The following is a 20,395-nucleotide window of genomic DNA, read 5'->3' as shown; positions in this document are numbered from 1 at the left end:
TAGTAAATGAATCGGGTATCCGAACCCGATTAGGTATATCCGAACACCCGAACAAATACCCGAAACCATCCAAAGTTATATATCTCTAACAATAGATTGAGTCAATTTACAAGTTTTATAAGTAATTTTATAATCACTATCACAGGATAAATTAGTTGTCATTTTCATATGTTAGTTTAGATAGATTATATGATTCTGAGTTTAAAACTTGATGTCATTTGATGTTTTAGGAAATCAATAACTATTGACTTGTGAATTTTGTGTTTTGATATTTAGAATTATATTTTTTTCATGAATTCAATTTGATTTGATAAACTTTGGTTATTTTTTCTCGATGAATATAATCATTTTGGTTAATTTGAATTGTTTTTTTTTTATCTTTTTCTGAATTTGTATTGAAAACTATCAAATCCGATCTGAACTGGATATATATTTCAAGGTTTTGGATATAACCTGAAACTATCCATACCCGATGGGTGTTTATCTGAACCCGACCCAAAATCTAAAAATAGCTGAATGGATCTTATGTCTCTAAACCCAAAAACCCGAAATATCCGATATGAAACCCGAGAACGCCCACCCCTAATTGATCATGTTTTGAGAGAGATTAACACAAAGCGCCATCAACAAATCTACATGCCTTCTTCTAGGCACGTAATTCATAGTAATGACAAGATAGTTCGAAACTAGCATGGTAAGCTTCATCCGTTACAACAAAATTTGTTTTTTTTTCCAAAGATGATTCAAGTCTCATAATTATGACAACCCGTCCCGCGGACCCAACTAGCCCACCGCTAGCTACCCCAACGGACCGTCCGTGGACCCTGCTAGCCCCCCACTAGCCGTCCCAACAGACTTCAAGCTGGCCCTGCAGGGCATCGATCCTAACCCATCACTGTGGATATCCCAATCCACTAGTAGGTTATTGGTGCGCCAGGCCTTCCTCGAACTCTGGTCCCCACCCTTTAACAACCTTCCCACAGGACAAACTGTCACCAATTGAGCTGCATTTTATGTGAAAACCCGTCCCGCAGACCCCACTAGCCCACCGCTAGCAGGGTCCACGGACGGTCCATTGGGGCAGCTAGCGGTGGGATAGTGGGGTCCGCGGGACGGGTTGTCATATAAAAATCGATTTTTATGTGACAACCCGTCCGTGGACCCCACTAGCCTCACTGCTAGTTGCCCCCATAAGCTGGCCTTGCAGGGCATTGCTCCTAACCCATTACTGTGGATATCCAAATCCACCAGTAAGTTATTGGTGCATCAGGCGTTCCTCGAACCCTGGTCCCTCACCCTTTAACAACCTTCCCACAGACAAGTTGCCACCAATTGACCTTTTTATATGACAACCTGTCCCGCGGACCCCAGTAGCCCACCGCTAGCTGCCTCAATGGACCGTCCGTGGACCCCACTAGCCCACCGCTAGCCACCCAAACGGACTCCAAGCTGGCCGTGCAGGGCAACGATCCTAACCCATCACTGTGGCAAATGGAACTATTCATCCAAATACACAGTGATGGGTTAGGATCGATGCCCTGCAAGGCCAGTTTGGAGTCTGTTTGGGCGGCCAGCGGTGGGCTAGTGGGATCCACGGATGGTCCGTTGGGGCAGCTAGCGGTGGTCTAGTGGGTTCTGCGGGACGGGTTTTCATATAAAAATCAATTTTTAAAGGGTGAGGACCAGGGTTCGAGGAATGCATGGCGCACCAATAACCTACTGGTGGATTTGGATGAATAGTTCCTATCCACAGTGAGAGGTTAGGATCGATGCCTGCAGGGCCAGCTTGGGGTCCATTGGGGCGGCTAGCGGTGGGCTAGTGGGGTCCGCAGGACGGGTTATCACAGTAATCATGGTTTTTTTATGTTTTTTTACAGCAATAAAAAATCAGCTCATGCGAGCCAATGTGGAGGAAAATCGTTTACAAACAAAACAGAATGCGGAGAGGTATGCGCTTGGCGTGCCAAAGAATCCGCGCTAACATTAGCATTTCTTGAGATTAGAGATAAAGAGAAAGACGAGAACTTCTCCCTATCCATCTTGATATCGTCGAGATATGTCTTGAAGGTCGGCCAGTCTTGAGGAGAAGACACCATCTTCACCAAGTCTGAGCAATCTGTATAAAAAGCGACATCTCGATAGTCATGGCCAATCATGCACAGCAAAGCGCAAACAAAAGCTTCTACTTCAACATGCAAAGGGGAAAGACTACAGCGGAAATTGGCGGCACCCTTCGTCGGCAAAACTTCCTGAAAAGAGGAACACACCCATCCTGCACCCGCAAAAACATCACCCTCTTTCCACGAGCCATCAACAAAACATCGATAACCTGAGAAAACCGTAGGCATGTAACTCCCGCATCCCAGTTCCCAAGCACCAGAGGCACTGGGAAGTTGGGAGAAAACCTCATCCCCATCATCTACCTGAGCCTGTAGCCACGTGTTCGCCTCCCCCACTGCTAACCTAATAACATCCTCTGGCTTGTCCCTAACATTCTCAAATACGCAAGCATTCCGCGCCTTCCATATATACAACATGATCCAAGGGAAATGTGCAACCTGAGAACCCGGATTGGACGAACCCAGGAAATGATCCACACAAAGTATTCACCTGAAATAAAGTTTCATAATAGTTGTCCCAAATAGAACTGTACCACAATAAAACATTGCATTGGCTGGCTTCTTGGGAATGGTAACTCGATGGAGCACAGCGATTTGTCAAAGCTGCGCTAAAAGCCTTGAATTCAAAAGTTGAAGGTCGATAGTATCATGAGTGAAATTTTTGATAGCTGCTTATATGCCCAGTCCGAAGATTCGGCCAGTTCCGGGCCTAGCTCGTCGGTCAATCAACCGATTCCGGAGGAGCAGGGAGTCCGTAGGAAAGGAAATGATCCTCTCGTTCTTTTATGTTCTTCTTTAAAATAAATCACTTTTATTTTTTGGTCTTAGATTCTTTTGAGTTTACATATCAATGATTACAACAATAAAAAAAAATTGTGCTACAAATGTATTCACGGTGCACTTGCTATTTTTTGGTTTAAAAGTAGACCTCTCAATTCCCGAAAACAAGGGTTTGCTACACTCCTAGAAGGAGATCGGAATCAATAGGTTCCTTTTTCTGATCATAAATTGACAAAAGCTTCGCTTTCAAAGCGTTGGCCATCTTCTCTCTCTCTCCCGCTCTCTCTCTCTCTCATATATCCCATTGTATTGTATTAGCCAATCAAATAATTTTCACGTCGAAAGGTTTTGTAATCAGTGGAAAACAAACAAGACCCACAACAACGCAATCATCCTCAGATCTGTTTTTATCATAAATTAAAAATCAAAGGACAAAAGCTTTTACTATTCTGAATAATTGGTTTTCACTATTCAAGATTTATATCTCATCAGTTATTACCAGTATTCCTTTTAACTCATGACTAAGAAACAATCTCGGATTCAAGTACGATGTAAAAAAAACATATGTAACTTATGCCTCATGTCTAGGCTAGCAAATTCTTTACCAAACTCATTTCACATTTTCATTTTGCTAATTAGTTTTCTTTTATTATAACCTTTTTTAACAAAAAATCAGAACTGGGATTAGTCGTATAACAAATTTGGGCATTGAGATGATGAATCGTATACATTGAAGTTAAGGACATATCTTTTTTTTTGAACAAACATATCTTTTTGAAGTTAAGGACATATCTATGAAACTGATTAGGAAAACAAAGCACTTACGAGAAACGGAAACAGGATGTTGATTTGATGTGAAAAAGCAAAAAAAAAAAGAAAAGGAATCGACAGAGGAAGACACGTCCAACTCCAAGTTAAATTACTGACAATTCCTTCTCTTCAGGACATGCACATGTGCATGCCCATACAATGTGTATGTTATGTAAATATGTAATGCATGGTTTTGTATTGTATGTATCTACAATAAAACTGCCGTAAAAAAAAAATGTATGTATTATATATATACGTAGAGACAGCTTTATATATGACCACACATATACATATGAGGTATAGAAACATAATTTGGATGATGTGTATGTACTGTCACATGTGAGCAAAATAACATAGAGATCCAAACTTATACTAATTATATATGTAAATGAACGGACGTAAATATACTTATAAAATTAAGCCACGATATGTATACATGCCCATCCATATATACACAACAAATATAACGTATGAGGTGGAGTGGTTAGAGTGACGTCAGATATAACCTTTTCCAATGAAATGCAAAAGGTCATGTACACCATTTACAGAACTGGAAACTCACAGAAGCTTCGTTCCTCATTTCATTTATAGACCTTTCTTTTCTTTCTTTCTTTTGTGATAATTTTCATATACATATATTATAGACCTTTTAAAGGATATCAATATTACAGAATTATCAACAACATAATAAGAATTTTGAGAAAAGAAAAACTAGGAGGAACGAGGAGCTGCACGAATTCAATAATGTTTGAGAACAAAATTCATATATCTCAATAATAATAATAATATGTAACAGAGGAACTAGTAGTAATCGTTTATTTAATTTTGACTAAACATAGTCTAATTGCCATCCATAACAGTGATGTTAATAATTAATTTCTTCTGTATGTACGTCAATGATTATGTGTATAACTATGTATCTAAAGAGTTGTTGTATGTCTTGAATTTAGGAATAAAATGGAAATTGTAATCATACCTTCATCAATTTATGATAAATTAACAACTTTCGAAGAATCTGACGGCACAGTTGAATCAAATGGAGAAAACCCTGAATTGTCATGTTTTCCCACAGCTTTCTTGAGCTTTTTCTTTGTTTCCAATATGCTTATTAGAGATTTTATTTAGCTATATTGGTTTAGTAAACAAAAGGAAATTAAAAAAAAAAAAGTTCAAGAAAGCTGTGGAAAAATATGACCAGGATCTTCATCTTCACGAATTGAGCTTTAGAGGATTGTGGGGAGAGAGGGTGAGAGAGAGAGAGATATTAGTAGAGCAAGTGGCATATATACAAACTTCAGAGGACCACTCGAATAATATATCATACAAAGTGAGTGATATGTGAACATGCTTAGTAGCGAGGGACTGAAAGATAAGAGTAGACGTCTTTGTTTCTTTATGCTTTTTTCCTTTTTGTTACACAATGCTTAATTATAGTAATAAAAAGTTCCATTTATTCCAATACCAATTTCGTTTTAATGTTTTTAGTGTAATGTAAACAACTCAAACGCTAGTGTAAAAAAGTCAAAAAATGTAATTCGGGACAAAACTGTCATTTACACATAGTCAAATTACTTACTGTTATATGAAACAAAAGTGTTGGGTCCTAACGAGTTACTTACTGTAATTTTTTTGTTGTGATATTTTTAGGAGTGGGCATAAAATCCGAAAATCCAAACCGAATCTGAACCAAAAAATTAGATAAAAATTGAATTGATATTGAGGAAATAACCGATTGGTTTTTGTTTTCATTACTTTTGGATATCGGATTAAATCCGATCCGAACTAATATCCAATAGATATCTGAGTATAACTGAAAATATAAGAAACAACTTTATAAAGATAAATATATACATAACTATATACAATATACATGAATCGTAGATATAGATATACACACCTAACTATATAGAATATACATGAATCGTAGATATACTCCTATATCTACGTTGTTGTTTACTTTGTTTTTTTTTGTCATTGACACGGTTTTATATCTCACTTTGGATGTTAGTACATGGCACTTATGTATTGGTATAATTTTATGTTAGTTTGAACTTTAAACTTGTTATTTGTTTCATTTCTATTTTTTCCACATACTCAATTAGTATGATTTTTTGGTACAATAGGATTGCAAAGTATCCGAATAAACTTTATCCAATAAATTTGTTTTAATTTTGGTTATCGACAATATATCTGAACAGATCCAAAAATTAAATTATCCAAACCGAAACCGATCCGAATTTTTTAAATATCCGAATGGATGTTAGAGTCAATATCCAAAAAGTCCGAAATCCAAAATATCCAAACCGAATCCGATCTGATATCCGAACGCCCAGGCCTAGATATCTTTATAACTTTGACTGTAAATTTTTTCAAATAAAAGCATGATTTTGAATTAAATATTAATATTTCAATTTATATTAAGAGTAATATCAATTAAAAATAAAAATAGAAGTAAAGTGACCTTAGTGCATTGGCCAATGGTAAGTTCTTAATGCATAAGGCACCATCACATCCGGGATAGAGTCCCACTCCCTACGAATGTAGGGATTTGGCTAATAGGCCGGCCAGTTGTGGCCCATTGGTTGAAAAAAATTCGTAGGGAGTGGGGCTAATGGGCCGGCCAGTTGTGGCCCATTAGTTGAAAAAAAAAATCTAGAAATTAAAAACTATTTTACACTGAATAAATTATAAATAAATAATTCTTTGGCATAATATAAACACTAAAACATGCAAAGACAAAGACATCATCCAAGAACTCAACTAAAATTAACAAATATTGTAATTAAATTTTGGATGTAGCTTGTGCAGTACTAAAGTCGTGATTAGTAAAATATTAGTTGTGTTGTAGATTGTTTAAGAACATTTTTCATTATAAAGACGATAAAAAATTATGTGTAATATTATAAAATTTTTGTATGATATAAAAGTGAAAAAGTTGCAGTTTTTTATGTTTATCTAAATAAAGGTAAAATAGAAATTCTTATGACTTAAAATTTATAATATATGCTAATATGTATACATTATTTATATTATCTGGTAAAAAATGTATTAGATATGAGCAAGAAAAAACATTTGAATAATGTAAACTATGAAAATATATATACATAATATATATATATATATATATATATATATATTACTTATAATATATATATTTGTATGTGTGAAGTAATTAATTTAACTTAAGTGTAAATTGTAAAAGAAAAATGAGATTTTTTCAAAAATACTATTTTTTCTATATCACTTTTCAAAAATACCCTTTTATGGTATAATTTTTCCAAAATACCCCTTTTTAATATATAAAATAACTAAATTTTAAACCCTAAACCCCAATACTAAATCCTACTTCCTAAAAACTATACCCTAAATATAAAATAAAAAATCCAAACCTAAAAAAAATTCTTAAAATTAATTTAATATATTGTAATTGTGTAAAACAGGGTAACAATGAAAATGTTCAAAAAAAAGAATATTTTTGAGAACAGGTATTCAAAAAGGACATTTCTAATAAAGACATATTGCGGTAGATAAATTCAGGGAATTTTGATTTAAAAGAATGTTTAGTTTTAAATTTGTCCAGTTATGCTTTTTTTTTGTAAATTGTTGATTACGCCTAAATTATCCTTTAAATAAATAAAATTAACTTTTTCAGCAATTTTAAAATGTAAAATGAATGAAAACAAATTAACAAGTAAGGAATACATAAGGTTTGAGGTTAACAAGTTTTTGACTAAAAAAAAAAAAAAAAAAAATTAGCAAGGAAAAGGCCAACAACAAGGCCTGGTACATTGAGCTCTGATACAAATCATAACCACCTTCTGATTTCTGAGTCTGTGCCCCTGACTGAGAAGGTTTCAACGAGCAACGGCTTAGGTCAATCTCAGACGATGGCGAGCAGAGTTTACGTTCATTACCACCACGCCGATGCCTGCAGCAAAGCTCGCTGGAACGCCAGGTTCAGATTCTTAGCAATTTATAGTTGAAAATTGGATCGTTTCCGATTTGGGGGCTTTTGGTTAAGGAAGATACTGATCCTGAACCTTACCAATTGTTGAAGAGAACACATTAGAGCTCATAACATCAAATGAATGAATGGATACTAACTTGCTTTATTTTTGTTCGGCAGAGAGACCTTTAGGTTTATGTATGATAGGCCTTGGCAACACGTTCTTGATTTCTATTCAAATGCAGTGGAAGGGAAACTTTCAGTCCTTGATTTGTTTCAGCCCAGGGTTAGTTTATCTTTTATCACCAAGTTGTGTCAAGATGGCTTGTATCGTCCTCCTGATTGAAATAGTGTTCAAAATTCAGAAACATTTGGTCCATGATGATGGGATAACTGAAGGGATGCCTCTTGAAACTGAATTGGAGACTTCTACTAGGAAAGACGGGAGGTCCGGGAGGTGGGAAAGAGTCAATTTCAAGATCGTTCTTTCGTACAATGGGACTAGTTTTGATGGATGGCAGAAACAGCCTGACTTACACACTGTTCAGGGGTAGGTTACTTTCATCCTTTCTTGGGCACATTGCATTTGAAAGAGAGTAGCAAAAGCACCAAACATGTACTTGCTCGTTTTCCCTGAAAAATGATTGTTCTAGCGTTTTGTGGTTTCCTAAAGTGTGGTAGAGAAGTCTCTCGGGGGATTTGTTGATGAAAAGAAAGCCCAACTGCTCAAGAAAAAATGTAAACCATTAGAAGGTCGTGTACTTGTTGCTGGAAGAACTGACAAAGGAGTGTCTGCTCTTAATCAAGTTTGTTCTTTTTGTACGTGAAAATTCTGATTCCTAATAAAATAGTTAATTGGCTTTTCTTTCTCTTAAAGTTAACCAATAAGTAAGAGAAAACCATTTGATCTTTGTTCTCCATGAGTACTCCAATTTTTGGCTCCTGAGGGTTGTGTCAGTCTCGAAGATGGCTTGTATCGTCCTCCTGATTAAGTTTTTCTCTTAGATACCTGGAGAAAAGACATTGAACCCATTGAAATTGAAGATGCTATCAATAAAGATTCTTCTGGGAAACTTAGGGTTGTGTCGATCTCTAAGGTATTATACTCTCTATTCAGGATGGGTTTCGTCTCCTTTTTGAGTTTTCTGCAAAATTTTATAAAGGTATGTGTAAGGATACACAAATGTTCTAATCGTATTTTTGGAACTATGATCTGAAACTGCAGGTTTCCAGATCATTTCACCCAAATTTCTCTGCAAAATGGAGGCGTTACTTGTATATCTTTCCCTTGGATGATACCGAGCCATTGAGCGAAGGTGGCAAGAATTATGAGAACTTTATCTTTGATAAGAACCGGGAAAAGCAAAGAAATGGACTCTTAAGTGAAGAGAATACTGAAGGAGTAATATTGAGCGAGGATGATGAGCTTGAAGTTGAGGAAACCAGCAAAGGTCTTCAAGTAGTAGAGAAACCAAGTGACTTCAGTGTAAGCAAGGTTGATCAACTTTTACAGCAGCTTCAAGGAAAAGTATTATCCTACAAGATGTTTGCGCGTGATACGAAGGCTGCAAGAAACGAGTAAGAGCTTACACTTTAGCATCGCAACAGTTCTAGACCACTTTCTTACCAGCATGACAATTTACCTTTCTTATCAGCATGATGTGCATTGCCATAAATTTGACGTGTAAATGGTTTCTTATATGGGTTATCTTTGACCGTTTGACGTTTCAGAGGTCCACCTACAGAATGTTTCATGTACCATGCACGGGCAGCCGAGATTAGATTGTCCTGTTCTGTAAGTGTTTGATTATGTTCTCACATTAAATGTCATTTCTTTACTTCACACTCGATCATTCTAATGCCACTTGTTAAGTTAAGGTGCTACACGCCATAGTTTCTACTTCAGAATCTAAGGCTTGGTTAAAAGCTCATGTTTTTCTTATGTAGATATGATCTTAGCTCTTCATTTTTGTGGCATGGATTTTTGGTGCATCAATAGCACTTGTTTTATCCTGGCTACTGAAGGATAGAAAACATGAGACTTAACAGAAACAAAAATGTACATTGCATTTTGTTTCTTGATTAAACGCTCTCGCGAATTTTTGTTCTTTGCAAGCGTGTCCTAAAGAGGAGATTAGCTCCCCATGTGAAACTAAAATTGACTTCTTGTGATTAATTGTACCAGGATTATGTAGAAGGAAGAAGGGTTATGTGCGTTGAGCTTGTGGCTAACCGATTTCTCCGCAAGGTGTTTACTTTAAGCCTAATGTTAGCTTCAATTACACTAAAGTTGCAAGTTTTGGTTCTTTATAAAAAGAATTACCTTCAACTTTTGAAAAGTTAAGAATCACACTGTATACTAGACACATACAAGGGAAATGGTACAACAGCAGCCCTGATGAGTCCTAAATTTTTTCAAATTCTTTTCTTCACTTAAATCTTAATTGTTTTTGTAACTCTCAGATGGTAAGAGTTCTTGTGGCAACATCAATCCGAGAAGCAGCTGCTGGTGCGGATAATGATGCATTGTTAAAACTGCTAGAAGCTTCATGCAGACGAGCCACAGCTCCTCCAGCTCCATCTGAAGGTCTCTGTTTATTTGACGTTGGTTATACTGATTTTGACCCTCAAATTTCTCTCATTTCCTGAGAATGGCATGTAACATTTACTCACATATTGAATGGAATCTGCATGGTTTAGATTAAATTTCCGCTTGTCGTTAGAGCAAGCAAGACTTTCTTATATTAATGTCTCATAATTAATGGGCAAGGATGTAGCCTTGACAACGGTTTTTTACTTTTTAGTTAATGGGGTGTATTGCAAGATCTATGTACATGCCATATATGATGAATGTGTGAAGAAATCATGTCATTATCTACAGAGAGATGGAGAGATGGAAGAGACGTGTAATAATCAACGGGATTCACGCATTTGTGTGTCATGTTTGTTGCAGATACATTATATGATATAAAAGAGATCAAGCGTTCATCTACTTCAGTTCCACAGGTAAATGTCCACACATGCATCAACTCTCATTGTTTTTATACAGAACAAGAGCAAACTCTTGTCTCTTCTCATGTCAAGTTGATGCTCTCGCTTGACACTCCTTTAGATGACCTCCCATCAGTTTCACTCACATACGTTGAATAGAAGTCGTCATCATCCCCTTCCTGCTCCCTCAACTCCTCAATCTTCTCCACAGCCTCTATTATGTCCAACCTTTTCTCCACGTCTGGTTCACAGCAGCTCAATCCGATCCTCAAGAGTTTGAGAATCTTTCCTTCACAATGGCTTGTCTTGCCCATCTCCTTATCAAATAAATTTGGTGCCCATTCCCCATGGAAACCCAAGTTCACCCAACTCGCTAAATCCTCTTCACTACCTTGCGAGAAATTGGCTGGGAATTTTCCGGTTAGGATCTCCAAGATGAGTATGCCAAGCTGCCATACATCGGTTTTCTTGGTGATACGTTGGTGTTGCAAATACTCAGGGGATCTATAGGCTGCCATGTGCACTTGTGCCTTCTCTTGGTTGATCAACGGAATTAGGCCATAGTCTGTGAGAAGTGGTTCAAAGGCTTTGGTGAGGAGAACATTGGAGGATTTGAGATGACCATGTGGAGCCATTAGGCTAGGTAGATCATGCTGGAGATATAACAGCCCCCTTGCAACTCCTTTCACGATCTTCAATCTTGTTGGCCAGTCCAAACTTGGATTTCCTAACGATTGATTACCTACAAAGATTTGACTCTTAAGCAACAATAAATCATAGAGACTTGAAGTGTAAAACTTACTGTGAAGATTAACAGCCAAGCTTCCTCTCTCAGCAAAATCACATACCAATAACTTCTCCTCCTTCCTATAGTAATAAGCCACAATGGGAAGCAGATTATGGTGCCTTAACCTCCCTAATCTTTTCATGTGCTCTTGAAACTCATCCCTCCCTGCATTGTTCATCTGCTTGAACCTCTTCACGACCATCAATTGTCCGCTTGATAGCACTGCTTTATAGGATGCTCCAAAACATCCACTCCCAAGTATCTCAGCCGAAGCCTTCAACAGATCTTGCAGGTCAAATTTTTCCCTATCTTCCCTCAAGAATGAAAGCTTCGTGTTCTCCACTCCAGTTGCTGTAGCTGACCCATTGCGATGATCAGATTTATGTCGTCCTCTACGTCTTTGGTCCGCATCTCGGATGCCAGTTTTCTTTTGTAGACTTGATGGTCCGGTTTCTACCGCTAAAGTCAGTTGTTTATTCCTATAGTTGCGGTTAATTAGCACGATGATCACTCCAAGAAATATGAGTATTGCCAGAACCGTGACTATTATCTTTATAACGAGAGGGTCCCTTGATGATGATTTGGGTCGTATTGCAGGTTGTGGAGGAAGTTCTTTAAAAGGAGAATCACATTCTGTTTCCAGCGGTTTTCCACATAAGCCTTTGTTACCTTCAAACACCTTTGGATCCATCATGCTGAGACTCTCAGGGATTGGACCTGTTAATGCATTGTTTGAAAGGTTTATCAAGTGCAGCTCATGTCCAAACTCTGGTATTTGTCCAGTGAATTGGTTCCCGTCAAGTCTCAGTTCTAAAAGCTTGGGCAATTTGGTCACAGATGTCGGGATTTGACCGGTAAACTTGTTTTGTGCCAAATGGACCTTCTTCAACCACGCCATACCTTCAAAAGCATTATCTGGTATATCTCCTTCGAATTGATTGTTAGAGAGGTAAAGTGACTTGAGAGCAGCGAGTTTCTTGAACTCAGGGAATGGCCCTCCGAACTTGTTGTTCCTGAAGCTTAGAGTCCTCAAGGATGTCAAACCCGACAATGCCTCAATGTCTATAGAACCAGAAAGCTCCAAATTCTCTATCTGCAGTCCCCAGACGGAGCCGCTATTGCACAAGACACCAGGCCAAGTGCAGGGAGGAGTTTTAGCATCCCAGGAGGCCAACGCTTTTGCCTGCCCAACGACTAAAGATTTCTTGATGTTGAGGATAGCCTCGGAATCCGAAAGACCATGAGTGGCTGTGGAGAAGAGAAGGAGGAGACACACTAGTGGTACCATAATGATGTAAAGGCTGAGACAGCGCACCTGCATGGGATGCATGAGGCGCGCGCTCTTGAGGAAACCTTTGAGAAGGGGACAATGTGGTGTTACAGCTTGAGTTGGATTGACACAGCAGAGAAAAAAAAAAAAAGATGAATGGTAAAGAGAGGCTTTGCATCAAAAGCATTCCAATAATAGGTTTGTGGTGAAACTTAAATTTCTAATTGCTGACCTGTGATTTCTTTTAAGATTACATCAGACAGCACCGATACACAATTTCTCTGTTTTATTTTCTGTCTCATCCACTGAACAACCCCATTGTCTATATTGGTAAACCCTAAACCCAAACTTGGTACGTACGTTTGAAACAAGATTTAGATATATTTCATTGTTATCTGGTAAAAAGCAGAGGAAGATACCATCTTTGTTCGACAGATAAACAACAGGAACCAACTGAAATCAGCCAAAAACAAAGAATCTGACACTAGATGAAAAGTACACTCACTTACTATTGTAAATTTTTTCATTACTTCCATCAAGTTTATTTTTCTTAAACTACTTTTGTAAATCTTATCTGATTTACAAAAAAAAAAACTACTCCCTTGATTTCATTTTGAAACATTTTTTTTTTGTCGCTAAAAGCATATAAATAAAAAGAATTCAACCAATTGAAAAAATACTGCAGAATTTAAGAAGTCATAAACTATTAAATTAAAAAATTTATGCATAAAAACTTGAGCAAATATAATAAAATGTAACAACCCAAAAGAAAATTATATATTTTGGGACAGAGGGAGTATAAAATAACTTTCCAATTAAACTTTCTACTAGATTAGGACTCCGTGCTTAAATTCTTTTTATTTATATTATAATTTTTATGTAAAATATAATTTATGTGATTGTTTTTAAAAGTTGTTGTGAATAAAACATTATGAAATAAAATCATATGCTAATATGAAGACTTGAGTTTTTTTTGAGATTTCTTATGATTGTTACATGGATTAGCCTAAATTTTTATAAATTTGTCAAATTAATCATAATAAACATTATTTTTTTTGTTATTTTGATATATAGTTGCTAGTATAATCGAAAATCACTCTTAATCCGCAGATGAGTGATTAATTTTTGAGATTTTGTTGTTTATATATGGTTAATTAAATATTCTGTAGAGATTTTATTTTATTTTATTGGAATATCATTTTTAGAGGCTCTGAAATTGAGATTTAACTAATGGTTACAACTCATATAACCTATCACCTATCAAATAATCAAATAATTTATCTTATCACTCATATTATATCTTAAAAAAAAAATTGTGTACTTCCTTTATATTATACGGGGGATTCCCAAGAAAAGAAAATAGAAAAGTCTCAATGGGCTTATGAAGTTGGTTACATCTCTAAGGAGACGATTAGAAAGAGAGTCAAAGTTGTCTGTTGGGATGTATTTGCTAATATTAGCATTAGTCAAACGCGTTTCTCCAAAATTCAAAATTAGTGTCATTCATATATAAACTCATTGAGTATCTGTTTGTTGCAGAAGAATACCGAGAGAATAAGCAGTGGAGATGGTGAAAAGCTGCGAGAAAAGAGAAGGAAATGTTACGTTGGCCATCGACAGAGACAAAGAGAGCCAAAACGTGATGAAATGGGCTGTCAGCAATCTTCTTAGCCGAGGCCAAACTATTACTCTTCTTCATGTCAAAATCAAACAATCCTCTTCTTCTCTTCCCTATTCCGGTATATGACAAACCCTCTTGTTTTAACTTCTTTAGTTGAGGTCTTATTATATTCATATTAACATATAATTTGATTCAATGCAGGATCTAACCTGTCTAAGTCAGGCGATGNGAAACATTTTTTTTTTGTCGCTAAAAGCATATAAATAAAAAGAATTCAACCAATTGAAAAAATACTGCAGAATTTAAGAAGTCATAAACTATTAAATTAAAAAATTTATGCATAAAAACTTGAGCAAATATAATAAAATGTAACAACCCAAAAGAAAATTATATATTTTGGGACAGAGGGAGTATAAAATAACTTTCCAATTAAACTTTCTACTAGATTAGGACTCCGTGCTTAAATTCTTTTTATTTATATTATAATTTTTATGTAAAATATAATTTATGTGATTGTTTTTAAAAGTTGTTGTGAATAAAACATTATGAAATAAAATCATATGCTAATATGAAGACTTGAGTTTTTTTTGAGATTTCTTATGATTGTTACATGGATTAGCCTAAATTTTTATAAATTTGTCAAATTAATCATAATAAACATTATTTTTTTTGTTATTTTGATATATAGTTGCTAGTATAATCGAAAATCACTCTTAATCCGCAGATGAGTGATTAATTTTTGAGATTTTGTTGTTTATATATGGTTAATTAAATATTCTGTAGAGATTTTATTTTATTTTATTGGAATATCATTTTTAGAGGCTCTGAAATTGAGATTTAACTAATGGTTACAACTCATATAACCTATCACCTATCAAATAATCAAATAATTTATCTTATCACTCATATTATATCTTAAAAAAAAAATTGTGTACTTCCTTTATATTATACGGGGGATTCCCAAGAAAAGAAAATAGAAAAGTCTCAATGGGCTTATGAAGTTGGTTACATCTCTAAGGAGACGATTAGAAAGAGAGTCAAAGTTGTCTGTTGGGATGTATTTGCTAATATTAGCATTAGTCAAACGCGTTTCTCCAAAATTCAAAATTAGTGTCATTCATATATAAACTCATTGAGTATCTGTTTGTTGCAGAAGAATACCGAGAGAATAAGCAGTGGAGATGGTGAAAAGCTGCGAGAAAAGAGAAGGAAATGTTACGTTGGCCATCGACAGAGACAAAGAGAGCCAAAACGTGATGAAATGGGCTGTCAGCAATCTTCTTAGCCGAGGCCAAACTATTACTCTTCTTCATGTCAAAATCAAACAATCCTCTTCTTCTCTTCCCTATTCCGGTATATGACAAACCCTCTTGTTTTAACTTCTTTAGTTGAGGTCTTATTATATTCATATTAACATATAATTTGATTCAATGCAGGATCTAACCTGTCTAAGTCAGGCGATGATGCATCAGATTTGTTTCTTCCCTTCCGTTGCTTCTGTGCTAGAAAAGAGGTACGTTGTCGCTTCACTTTCTCTATCTTGTCAAGCATTTCTTTTTCATTTGACTGACTCTTGTTTTGACAGATCATCTGCCAAGATGTGGTTGTGGAGGACGTTAGTGCGGCTAAAGGAATAGTTGACTACGTGGAACAGAATGGAATCGAGACTCTAGTACTCGGTTTATCGAAGATGAATCTTTTAAGGTAATGAGGCAAATGCTTTTCTCCTTTGCTTAAAAACTTAATCTGTGCACATTTATATATATATGCTCTATTTGATAGAAGGTTCAAAGCAGCGGATGTTTCAAGCACCGTCATGAAAAAGGCACCGAGTTTCTGTACAGTATATGTAATCTCTAAAGGGAGAATCTCGTCTCTGAAATCTTCTACAAGTTCACCTCCGAGTTCCACTATGCGGCACCATGTACACACTCCGACCAGCATTCTTAATGGTATATATGACCTAATATTTTTCAAGGACACCACATAAAAATTAAACTAATTTTTCCTTAACTGATCAAATGGGTTTCATTCATGTTGCAGCTGAAAGGAGGAAACAAACAATGCAAAGAACACAAGACGAGATCAAGATTGAGATCAAGTATGTTTCTCATCTATATTTATAACTTGTTTTCATTCTTTTCCATAAGATAAATGTTACTTATGGCAACCATCACATGTTGTCTATATAGGTCTCCCTTTTCGACAAGAGGATACGAAGGCATTTACCATCCCTCGATGACAGACTCTGACATATCATTTGTGAGTAATGGAAGACCGAGCGTGGATCAGATGTTTCCTTCCTTGTATGACAATGTGGATATTCCACGGCTCTCAGTCAGTTCTGAGTATAGACAAAATCGAACCAGTTTTGCGACATCATACACATCAGGGAAGGAGTCTATAGATCTTGGCTCATCATATACAGGACACTCTTCAAGCTCACTTGAAAGTGGGAGACTATCATTTTCACTACAGTGCCAGGTATTTGCACTAGTTTTATACCACCACATCATCTGCGCATGAGAAAATGAATACTAATGCAAAATCTGACAGGATGAGATTGAAGCCGAGATGAGAAGGCTTAAAATGGAGCTAAAGTCTACGATGGAAATGTATAACAGTGCCTGCAAGGAAGCAATCTCTGCAAAGAAGGCGGTATGTTTTGAGTTTATAACTATCAGAAGCTGATTTCCTGTCAGATTATCTCTCACCAAACTTATAATCTGATTCTCCTCTTCTCAGGCTAATGAGTTATACAAGTGGAAAGCAGATAAGGAACATATATTAGAAGAGGTGAGACTTGCGAAGGAAGCAGCGATGGCAACGGCGGAGAGAGAGAAAGAAAAAAGCAGAGCAGCCATGGAAGCGGCAGTGGCAGCTGAAAGAATATCAGAACTTGAGACTCAAAAGAGAAAGCATATTGAAACCGCAGAGGAAAAGAAGAGGGGAGTGAAAACTGATTTAAGGTACAGAAAGTACAGCATTGAGGAGATTGAAGAAGCCACAGAAGAGTTCTTGCCTAGTCGCAAGATCGGAGAAGGAGGCTATGGACCTGTTTACAATGGAACACTAGATTACACTAAAGTGGCAATAAAAGTTCTAAGACCAGACGCGGCACAAGGAAGGTCTCAGTTCCAGCAAGAGGTTGAAGTACTGACATGTATGAGACACCCAAACATGGTTCTCCTGCTTGGTGCCTGTCCGGAATACGGATGTTTAGTGTACGAATACATGGCCAATGGTAGCTTAGAAGACTGTCTATTCAGACGAGGAAACTCCCCAATCCTTTCTTGGCAGTTAAGATTTCGTATAGCCGCTGAAATCGCAACCGGTCTTCATTTCCTACACCAGATGAAACCGGAGCCTTTGGTGCACCGTGACCTTAAGCCGGGAAACATATTACTTGACCAACATTTTGTTAGCAAGATTTCAGATGTGGGCTTGGCCAGGCTCGTCCCTCCATCTGTTGCTGACACTGCAACCCAATATAGAATGACGACAACCGCTGGAACATTCTTTTACATAGACCCCGAATACCAGCAGACCGGTATGTTGGGGACTAAATCAGACGTTTACTCGTTTGGCATTATCCTTTTGCAAATACTTACAGCTAAGCCACCAATGGGTTTGACTCATCACGTCGAAAGAGCAATTGAAAAAGGAACTTTTGCTGAGATGTTAGACCCAGCTGTTCCTGACTGGCCAGTCGGAGAGGCCTTGGTTGCAGCAAAACTTGCTCTACAATGTGCAGAATTAAGACGCAAAGACAGACCTGACTTAGGGAATGCTGTTTTGCCTGTGCTTAACAAACTCAGGGATCTAGCCGAAGAAAGCATTAACTTTAGCAGAAGCCAACGGCCTTTGCCAGGTAGGAGCTCAGTGTCGACGACTTCACTACAGGAGATTATGAGTGATCCACAACTACAGAATAGATATGATAGCTCAGGTTTCAACGACAGTTCTACATCTTGAACAGGGAAATCCAAGTCAGAAACAATCATATATAGAGGGAGAACAATAAACATTAAGAGGAGCCAGGCAAACTTGTTTTGGTCGAGATCAAGAATTGTTGTTACCCACATAGTGGGGTATACGGATACAAATAATTTTACAGTCTTTTTTTTTTTATATTTGTTTACATGTATATTGGGGTTTAGAGGTCCTATGGGTATGGTATTAATACAGTAACCCCTTTGAATCTATACGATACAACCTTTGATTTTTGCTTATAAGAGAATAACATTTTGATTTTCTATATACGTCAAAACAAACTTCTTGAGGAAGTAAGGAAATGAGGTAGAAATGAACACACGAGAGCTTTGAAGAGTGAGTTGCCAAAATCCACTAAGTTAGAACTTTGAACCAAGGCTTGACTATACCTGTGCAATAGCACGAGGTGAAATTTTTGTTTGAGATAATACATTTGTTTTTTTTCGTCAAAAAGGAATTTATATAGATGATAAAATGTAATCATTACAAAGAGTTTCCGTTAACCAAATAGGGGGATTGAAACAAGATGAATAAAAAGTTTCAGAGCTACATCCAAATTTTGCTAAAGCATAAGCTGTTCTATTACAATTTCTTGGAATGTAAGCAAATTGAATTGTGTCAAAAGATTGTGACCAGTGTACTATATCTTGATAAACACCTTCAATCGATGCAATGTATATTGACTGATGCAGCATCTTAATAAGTAACTCACAATCGCCTTCGAAGATAACATTTCTTATTCTCCGTATCCACGTTTGTTGCATTGCATTCAGCAGAGCTTTACCTTCAGCTTCCAATGGTGATGATGCATATCTCAAATTTGCAGCTCCCCACCCATTGGAGATGCCTCTGTTATCACGTAGGATCCATCCGCCCCGTGTCTCTTGAGTTAGGGGATCAAAACTTGCATCGTAATTGCACTTGAGCATAGATTGGGGGGGCCTTGTCCAATGCGTTGGTTTTGATTTTATGGAAGGAGAGTCAAGTCGGTTTAAAACACTTCGACACCATTCTCGTACATCCGCTTTAGCACGCCATACTATGTGAATTGGTTCTTCCGAATTTCCTTCAAATATGAATTTATTCCTTGTCTTCCAAATATGCCAAATGATCCAAAATGGTAGTAGTTTTGTCTCTAGTGGTACATCGTTATCATTTTGCAATGCAAAAACAGCTTCCAAGAAAATTTCACAAGTGATTGAAGACAAATACAGAGCATGGATCGGGATATTTGCTAATTCCCAAATGGATTCAGCATATGGACATAAAAACAGTTTGTGATCAATTGTCTCATCATTTCGTAAACATCTCGAACATATAGGGTCTATATTCATTCCTCTAGATATGAGACGAGTAGCTGTGGGTAAAGATCTAGAGAGCAATCTCCATAAAAAGTGTTTTACCTTTGGTAGAATGTTTAGTTTCCAAATTTGTCGTTTTAACTGAACTGATCCATGAGGTTTTGGTGGCAAGTCACATGGTTTGTCCGGGTTTTTCATCGAGAACCAGTATCCAGAACGGACTGTGTAGTCCCCTGATTTATTGTAATGCCAGATAAGCCTATCTGGTCTTTGTTTCTGGGGGAGATACATTTTCAAAATCTTGTTCTGATCTGCAGGTGTAATATGTTGCAGAATCTTACTGCTGTCCCAATACTGATATGCTGGATTTGAAGAAATGAGGTTTGATATCATGAGAGGTTCATCCGGGATAACACTTTGAACAGGTTTTGGAGGATTTGTTGTTGTGATGTTGTCCACATTTACTCGGACTGACTCACCATTACCGATAATGTATCTCGAACCATTTTTGATTAACTCAAGGCCTGCTAAAATAGATGACCAACCGTATGACTGATTAACTCTTTGCTTAGCATCTAAAACACATTCATCCTTGTAATATCTAGCTTTAAATACTCTAGCAAATAGAGAATTTGGGTAATGTATCAATCTCCAGGCTTGTTTTGCAAGTAGAGCATCATTAAAGTGCTCTAGATGTTTAAATCCCAGATCCCCATCAGCCTTAGAATATTGCAATCGTTTCCATGCGATCCAAGGTATGCCTCTGTCTTGATTAC

General features: G+C 36.8%; 3 protein-coding genes across 4 annotated transcripts; 2 read left to right on the top strand and 1 right to left on the bottom strand.

Annotated features, from left to right (window-relative positions):
* Positions 7,458–12,118, top strand: LOC104723978 (tRNA pseudouridine synthase A-like). 2 transcript variants are annotated; one of them, XM_010442405.2, is made up of 11 exons: positions 7,514–7,665; positions 7,837–7,942; positions 8,022–8,206; positions 8,330–8,475; positions 8,662–8,753; positions 8,882–9,234; positions 9,388–9,451; positions 9,842–9,904; positions 10,120–10,243; positions 10,610–10,662; positions 12,032–12,118. In XM_010442405.2, exons 1-11 carry the CDS (start codon positions 7,598–7,600, stop codon positions 12,050–12,052), a joined length of 1,275 nt encoding a protein of 424 aa, XP_010440707.1. In that variant the 5' UTR covers positions 7,514–7,597; the 3' UTR covers positions 12,053–12,118. The 2 variants fall into 2 exon arrangements, with proteins under 2 accessions (XP_010440708.1, XP_010440707.1); XM_010442406.2 differs by lacking the exons at positions 10,610–10,662; positions 12,032–12,118 and having other exon boundaries at positions 7,458–7,665; positions 10,120–10,362.
* Positions 10,625–13,070, bottom strand: LOC104723979 (pollen receptor-like kinase 1). The gene is made up of 2 exons (XM_010442407.1): positions 11,450–13,070; positions 10,625–11,389 (listed from the first exon to the last, which is right to left on the bottom strand). Exons 1-2 carry the CDS (start codon positions 12,762–12,764, stop codon positions 10,731–10,733), a joined length of 1,974 nt encoding a protein of 657 aa, XP_010440709.1. The 5' UTR covers positions 12,765–13,070; the 3' UTR covers positions 10,625–10,730.
* LOC104723980 (U-box domain-containing protein 34-like) lies at positions 15,507–18,315 on the top strand. Its single transcript, XM_010442409.2, has 8 exons — positions 15,507–15,678; positions 15,762–15,838; positions 15,911–16,029; positions 16,111–16,277; positions 16,369–16,426; positions 16,518–16,809; positions 16,882–16,983; positions 17,071–18,315. Exons 1-8 carry the CDS (start codon positions 15,507–15,509, stop codon positions 18,298–18,300), a joined length of 2,217 nt encoding a protein of 738 aa, XP_010440711.1. The 3' UTR covers positions 18,301–18,315.

Source organism: Camelina sativa, chromosome 11 (assembly GCF_000633955.1).
Source record: "Camelina sativa cultivar DH55 chromosome 11, Cs, whole genome shotgun sequence".
NCBI lineage: Eukaryota > Viridiplantae > Streptophyta > Magnoliopsida > Brassicales > Brassicaceae > Camelina > Camelina sativa.
The sequence above is the reverse complement of the archived record's forward strand: the minus strand, read 5'-3'. Positions and strand labels throughout refer to the sequence as shown.

Excerpts from the sequence above, each read along its gene's own strand:
- LOC104723978 (XM_010442405.2), top strand. The coding sequence starts at position 7,598 with ATGGCGAGCAGAGTTTACGTTCATTACCACCACGCCGATGCCTGCAGC. Across the intron at positions 8,476-8,661 it reads TAATCAAGTTTGTTCTTTTT|ATACCTGGAGAAAAGACATT; the intron begins GTACGTGAAAAT and ends TTTTTCTCTTAG. Across the intron at positions 8,754-8,881 it reads GGGTTGTGTCGATCTCTAAG|GTTTCCAGATCATTTCACCC; the intron begins GTATTATACTCT and ends CTGAAACTGCAG.
- LOC104723979 (XM_010442407.1), bottom strand. The coding sequence starts at position 12,764 with ATGCATCCCATGCAGGTGCGCTGTCTCAGCCTTTACATCATTATGGTA. Across the intron at positions 11,390-11,449 it reads CTTGGCTGTTAATCTTCACA|GTAATCAATCGTTAGGAAAT; the intron begins GTAAGTTTTACA and ends AAATCTTTGTAG.
- LOC104723980 (XM_010442409.2), top strand. The coding sequence starts at position 15,507 with ATGGTGAAAAGCTGCGAGAAAAGAGAAGGAAATGTTACGTTGGCCATC. Across the intron at positions 15,679-15,761 it reads TTCTTCTCTTCCCTATTCCG|GATCTAACCTGTCTAAGTCA; the intron begins GTATATGACAAA and ends GATTCAATGCAG. Across the intron at positions 16,427-16,517 it reads GAGATCAAGATTGAGATCAA|GTCTCCCTTTTCGACAAGAG; the intron begins GTATGTTTCTCA and ends TTGTCTATATAG.